This window comes from Mus caroli, chromosome 9 (genome assembly GCF_900094665.2).
Source record: "Mus caroli chromosome 9, CAROLI_EIJ_v1.1, whole genome shotgun sequence".
In the NCBI taxonomy this organism is placed as follows: Eukaryota; Metazoa; Chordata; class Mammalia; order Rodentia; family Muridae; genus Mus; species Mus caroli.
In genome coordinates this window covers 16,234,190-16,241,805 of record NC_034578.1, presented here as the reverse complement: position 1 = coordinate 16,241,805, position 7,616 = coordinate 16,234,190, and the positions used below count along the sequence as shown (strand labels likewise).

Below are 7,616 nucleotides of genomic sequence, written 5' to 3'. Positions count from 1 at the left end.
TGGCTGGGCCTTGGTGGCAGATGCCTTTAATTCCAACACTCTGGAGGCAGAGGCAGAGGCAGGCAGATTTCGGAGGTCAAGGACATCCTGGTCTGCAGAGTGAGTTCTAGGACAGCCAGGACTACACAGAGAAACCCTGAATAAAACAACAACAACAACAACAACAACAAAAAACCCTAAAAAACAAAAAAAGAAAAAAGAAGATAAAGATGTCTAAGAGAAGAATGAGATTTCAAAAGGAATGGATACAGAGAAGGTATGGTCATATTCACAGAGACCTTTCTGAATGATCAGAACTTAGTGTAACCACTGAAAAATGTTGAGGAGTGAAATTGGAAATCAGAGTTGATCCATCATAAAGGATTACAGCACTTTTAGAAACTGACTGCTTTGATCTAACACTTCCAGAGGTTATCTGGTCTTCATGTGGTTTAAAATTTGTAGAGTTAGCAGTTCTAAGTAGAGATAAGGTATAGAAACTAATAATGATGAGAAAATGTAGGATTCCTAATTTTTATAGCAATAAAAGCTTTATGTACACTTATTCCAACACATAAAAGGACAGAGACCTTAGAGACTGTAGTGTATGTTCCCTAATCTTTCTCTCCAGTAGGTGTCTAGCTTATTTGTCAACAGCATGAAACCAGAAAACCAAACAAATATTTTAGAATTTTTGCTTCTGGGGTTTTCCCAATATCCAGAGCATCAACCTATGATATTTGGACTGTTTCTGCTCATGTTTGTGGTCACTGTGCTTGGGAATCTTCTCATCATTCTGGCCGTCAGCATTGACTCTCACCTGCATACTCCCATGTACTTCTTCCTATCTAATCTGTCCTTTTCTGACATTGGTTTCATCTCTACGACTGTCCCTAAGATGTTGGTGAATATACAAACACAGAGCAAGTCCATCACCTATGCAGAATGCATCACCCAGATTTATTTTTTCATGCTCTTTGGAGGCATGGATACACTTCTCCTCACTGTGATGGCCTATGACCGATTTGTGGCCATCTGTCATCCCCTTCACTATTCAGTCATTATGAATCCCCAACTAAGTGGCTTGTTGGTTCTTGTATCATGGTTCATTAGCTTTTCATATTCTCTGATACAGAGTCTATTGATGCTGCGGTTGTCCTTCTGCACAAATCAGATAATTAAACACTTTTACTGTGAATATGCCAAAGCCCTCACTATAGCCTGCTCAGACACACTAATCAATCATATCCTTCTTTATGTAATGATATTTGTCCTTGGCTTCATTCCTTTCTCAGGGATCCTTTATTCATACTCTAAAATTGTTTTTTCTATTTTGAAAATTCCATCAACAGATGGAAAATATAAAGCATTTTCTACCTGTGGGTCTCATCTATCAGTGGTTTCTTTATTCTATGGGACAGTCCTTGGTGTGTACCTTAGTTCTGATGTAACTTCCTCTTCTGGGAAGGACATGGTGGCCTCAGTAATGTATACAGTGGTTCTTTGTGAGAATCAACAAGATAGACAAACCCTTAGCCAGACTCACTAGAGGGCACAGGCACAGTATTCTAATTAACAAAATCAGAAACGAAAAGGGAGACATAACAGAATCTGAGGAAATCCAAAAAAATAAAAAATCAGATCCTTCTACAAAAGGCTATACTCAACAAAACTGGAAATCCTGGATGAAATGGACAAATTTCTAGACAGATACCAGGTACCAAAGTTAAAGCAGGATCAGATTAATGATATAAATAACCCCATATCCCCTAAAGAAATAGAAATAGTCATTAATAGTCTTCCAACCAAAAAAAGTCCAGGACCAGATGGGTTTAGTGCAGAGTTCTATCAGACCTTCAAAGAAGGCCTAATTCCAATTCTCCTTAAACTATTTCACAAAATAGAAGCAGAAGGTACTCTATCATTCTATGAAGCCACAATTACTCTGATAGCTAAAATACAAAGGTCCAACAAAGAAAGAGAACTTCAGACCAATTTCCCTTATGAATATTGATGTCAAAATACTCAATAAAATTCTCGAAAACTGAATCCAAGAACACATCAAAATGATCATCTATCATGATCACGTAGGCTTCATTCCAGGGATGCAGGGATGGTTTAATATATGGAAACCCACTATATAAAGAGACTCAAAGACAAAAACCTCATGATCATCTCGTTAGATGCTAAGAAAGCATTTGGCAAAATCGAACGCAAATTCATGACAAAAGTCTTGGAAAGATCAGAAATTCAAAGCCCATACCTATACATAATAAACGCAATATACAGCAAACCAGTAGCCAACATCAAACTAAATGGAGAGAAACTTGAAGCAATCCCACTAAAATCAGGGACTAGACAAGGCTGCTCACTCTCTTCCTACCTATTCAATATAGTACTTGAAGTCCTAGCCAGAGCAGTTAGACTACAAAAGGAGATCAAAGGGATTCATATTGGAAAGAAAGAAGTCAAAATATCACTATTGGCAGATTATATGATAGTATTCCAATATTCCACCAGAAAACTCCTAAACCTGATAAACAACTTCAGTGAATTAGCTGGATATAAATAAATTCAAACAAATCAGTGGCCTTCCTCTACACAAAGAAAGACTGTTTGAGAAAGAAATTAGGGAAATAACATCCTTCACAATAGTCACAATTAATATAAAATAACTTGGTATGACTCTAACTAAGCAAGTGAAAAATCTGTGTGATAAGAACTTTGTGTCTCTGAGGAGAGAATTCAAAGATCTCAGAAACTGTAAAGATCTCTCGTGTTCATGTATTGAAGGATTAATATAGTAAAAACAGCCATCTTGCTCAAAGCAGTCTGCCCATTCAATGCAATCCCCTTCAAAATTCCAACTCATTTCTTCACAGAATTAGATAGGGCAATTTGCAAATTCATCTGGAATAACAAAAAAACATAGGATAGTGAAAACTATACATCCCTGACATGAAACTGTACTACAGAGCATTTTTGATAATAACTGCATGGTATTGGTACAGTGACAGGTAGGTAGATCAATAGAATAGAACTGAAGACCCAGAAAAGGGTCCACCCACCTATGGTCACTTGATCTTTGATAAAGGGCTAAAAACATCTAGTGGAAAAAAGACAGCATTTTGAAGAAACGGTTCTGGGTCAACTGCCAGTTAACATGTAGAAGAATGCAAATCGATTCATTCTTGCCTCCTTGTACAAAGCTCAAGTCCAAGTGGATCAAGGATCTCCACATAGAACCAGATACACTGAAACTAATAGAAAAGAATTTAGGGAAGATCCTTGAGCACATGGACACAGGGCAAAATTTCCTGTACAGAACACCAATAGCTTATACTTTAAGATCAAGAATCAATAAATGGGACCTCATAAAATTGCAAAGCTTCTGTAAGGCAAAGGACACGCTCAATAGGATAAAAAGGCAACCAACAGATTTGAAAAGGTTATTTACCAATCCTACATCTCCTAGAGGAATAATATCCAATATATACAAAGAACTCAAGAAGTTAGACTCAGGAAAACCAAATAACCCTATTTAAAAATGGGGTACAGAGCTAAAAAGAGAATTCTCAACTGAGGAATATCAGATGACTGAGAAGCACCTAAAGAAATGTTCAATATTCTTAGTCATCAGGGAATACAAATCAAAATGACCCTGAGATTCTGCCTCAAACCAGTCAGAATATCTAAAATCAAAAGCTCAGGTGAAAGCAGATGCTGACGATATTGTAGGGAAAGAGGTCCTCTTTTGCTTGTGGGATTGCAAGCTGGCACTACCACTCTGGAAATCAGTTTGCCAGTTCCTCAGAAAACTGGACATAGTACTACCTGAGGACCCAGCAATACACTCCTGGGCATGTACCCAGAATATTCTTTAACATGTAAAAAGGACACATGCTCCACTATGTTCATAACAGCCTAATTCACAATAGCTTTGAGCTGGAAAAAACCCAGATGTCCCTTTAATAGAGGAATGGATACAGAAAATGTTGTACATTTACACAATGGAGTACTACTCAGTGAATTTATGAGAGTCTTAGGCAATGGGTTGAGCTGGAAGATAATATCCTGAGTCATGTAACCAAAATACAAAAGAACACACATGATATGCACTCAGTGATAAGTGGATATTAGTCCACATGCTCGGAATACCCAAGATACAATTCATAAACTACAAGAAACTCAAGAAGTAGAAAGACCAAAGTGTCTTCTTCGATCCTTGTTAGAAGGGGGAACAAACACCCATGAAGGAGTTACAGAGACAAAGTGTGGAACAGAGACTGAAGGAATGTCCATCCAGATACTGCCCCACTGGGGATCCATCCCATATCCAGTCACCAAAGGGAGACACTATTGTAGATGCCAACAAGTCCTTGCACAAAGGAGCCTGATATAGCTGTCTCCTGAGAGGCTGTGCCAGTGCCCGACAAAGACAGAAGTGAATGCTCACAGCCATTCATTGGACTGAGCACAGGGTTCCCCAATGATGGAGCTAGAAAAAGGACCCAAGGAGCTGACAGGGTTTGCAGCTCCATAGAAGGAACAACAATATGAACTAACCAGTACCCCCCCAGAGCTCCCAGGGATTAAACCAACAACCAAAGTATACACATGGTGGGATTCATGGCTTCAGCTGAATGTGTAGCAGAGGATGGCCTAGTTGGTCATCAATGGGAGGAGAGGCCTTTTGTACTGTGAAGGCTCTATGCCCAAGTAGGGGAATGCCAGGTCCAGGAAGCAGGAGTGGGTGGATTTGTGAGCAGGGTGTGGGGTTTCGGGTAGGGGGTTTTTGGAAGGGAAACCTGGAAAGAGGTAACATTTGATATGTAAATAAAGAAAATATCTAATAAAATGTATACATATAAAAAGGAAGTAGATTGCATATAATATCTAAAATTGTCTTTTCACATTTCAATAAAAATATCACTGAAATGAAAACAAAAATGAAATATGTACTATCCCTTTTCATCAGAGAAATGCAAAAGAAAACGACCTTAGGATTCCATCTACACTAATCAGAATAGCTAAATTTAAACTCAAATGATAGAACATCCTGGTGTTAATGTGAAGAAATGGGAACACTCCTCCATTGCTTGTGTTATTTCAACCTTGTACAACCCCTCTGTGAACCAGTCTGGTGTTTTCTCAGCAAATTGGAAATAGTTCTAGTTGAAGTCACAGCTATACTTCTCCTGGGCATATACTAAAAATATGCTCCACCATCCCACAAGGACATGTACTCCACTATGTTCTATCAGCTTTATTCATAGTAGCCAGAAACTGGAAACAACCCAGATACCTCTCACCTGAAGAATGGATACAGAAAATTTTCATTTACATAATGGAATACTATTCAACTATAAAAATAAGGATATCATGAATTTTGCAGGCCAATTAATGGCAATTTGTAGGCAATTTGGTGGAGTGAAAATGATCATGGGAGAGAGAGAGAGAGAGAGAGAGAGAGAGAGACCTGGGTGGTAGATGGTAAAAGGGGAAAAGGGGCAGGAGGTATTTGAGCAAACAGGAGAGAAGCCCAGAGCACCAGGACAATGAATGGAAATATGCAGCTTTAGGGGAAGGGGAGTGGAATAAACCTCTAGAAAGTTCCAGATGCCTAGCATGTGAGAGGCTCCCAGGACTCATTTGGGGCTGACCTTAGTCAAATTGTTCATTAGCACTGAGATGGAAATTGAAGGGACTATCTCCAGTAGATAGACAGGGCTCCCAGTGGAGGGATGGGGGGGCGTCATCAAACTACCTTATAAAATTTTGACACAGAATTGTTCCTGTCTAAAACAAATTCTAGGACAAAAATTGAGCAGAGATTGAAGAAAAGGCCGACCAGTGACCAGCCCAACTTGGCATTCATCCAATGGGCAGGCACAAAACCCTGACACTATTACTGATATGTTGTGCTTGCAGACAGGAGCCTAGCATGGCTGTCCTCTGAGAGGCTTTATCAGCAGCTGACTGAAATATATGCAGATACTTAGAGCCATTCACTAGTCTTTTTTTGTGGATCCCTATGTGAGAGTTAGGGAAGGAGCTGAAGGGAATCGCAATCCCATAGGAAAACCAACAATATCACCTAACCTGGGCCTCTGGGAGCTCCAAGGGACTGAGCCAAACAAAAAGCATACATGGGCTGGTTTGTGGTCACTGGCACATATGAAGCAGAGGACTGCCTTGTCTGGCCTCAGTGGGAAAGGCTGCATCTAATACTATAGAGACTTGATGCCACAGTGAAAGGAGATGAAGGGTTGTTTGAAGTGGGGGTGCATGGGTGGTTGATGATGATGGGTTGGTGGAGGAGCACCCTCTTAGGGACAAAGGGGAGGGGGGCTGGTGTGAAGAACTCCTGGGAGGAGGAACAGGAAAGAGGGTAACATTTGGAATATAAATAAATAAAACAATTAAAACAACATTAACAACAACAAAAACAACAAAAACAAGACATCATGAATTTTACAGGCAAATGGACGGAATTAGAAAATATCCTCAGTGAGGCAGTCCAGACCCAAAAGGATGTCATGGTATATACTCATTGATAAGTGGATATTAGCAATAAAATACAAGATACTCATGCTATGCTCCACACACCTAAATAAGGTAAAAAGTAGGAAGGCCCAAGTGATGATATTTGAATCCTACTTAGAAGGGAGAATAATAAACAAGAGGAAGCTAGGGAACTGGGTAGGAGAGGGAATGCGGACATGAATGGGGGGTCGGGATCAGATGTGGGGAGAGACAGGATAGAGGGCCAGAGGGCCTGAAAAATTAATGGAAATCTGCAGCTTCTGGAAGTAGAGGGTGGGAGGAATCTCTAGGAAGTGCCAGAGGTTTGGGATGGGAGAGGCTTTTAGGAGTCAATGTGGGTGACTTAGGCGAGACTCATCACAAATAGGGATATGAAACATGAAGAGGTCACCTCCTGCAGCTAGACAGAAACCCCAGTAGAGAGGTAACCCATCCACAAACTTATGACTGAAAATTTGTCCTGTCCAAAAGAAATGCAGGGACAAAGATTGAGCAGAGACTGAGGGAATTGCCTACCAATAACTGGCTCAATTTGATACACATCCCACGGGCCAGCACCAGTTCATGATAATATTAATGATACTCTGTTATGCTTATAGTCAGGAGCCCAGAATAACTGTCCTCTGAGAGGCTGCACCCAGTCCCTGACTGAAACAGATGGAGAGGCCCACAGCTGAACATTGGATGGAGCTTGGGGACTCTTATGGAAGTGTTGAGGAAAGGATTGAAGGCTCTTAAGAGGATAAGAACTCCACACTAAGACCAACAGTGTCAACTATCCTCGACTTTGAAGGCTCTCAGAGACTATGCCACTGCTGTGGGCAGACCCAATCAGGGTCCCTAAACCCGGGGAGAATCAGGGTTCCAGTATTCAGGTGGTCAACGAGTTGGTGAGTGACAAACAGATACGAACACAAGAGAGTGCTTAATCTGAGTGTAATTTCTCAAAGCAAGCATCAGACTTATGTAGTCATTACAGAAGAAAACAAGGAAGTTAGGTAATATATCAGCCAAGATACATTGAGGTCATCTGATGCATAATGATTATTTAAACAAAACAGAAAAATGTGTACATGAAAACTGGCACAAAC

The 7,616-nt window shown here is 40.3% G+C and overlaps 1 protein-coding gene across 1 annotated transcript; it reads left to right on the top strand.

The window, feature by feature from the left end:
* Nucleotides 1-637: 637 nt before the first annotated feature.
* On the top strand, nucleotides 638-7,141 carry LOC110301457 (olfactory receptor 7D4-like). Its single transcript, XM_021171923.1, has 2 exons — nucleotides 638-1,484; nucleotides 7,125-7,141. Exons 1-2 carry the CDS (start codon nucleotides 638-640, stop codon nucleotides 7,139-7,141), a joined length of 864 nt encoding a protein of 287 aa, XP_021027582.1.
* The last annotated feature ends 475 nt before the right edge of the window (nucleotides 7,142-7,616 follow it).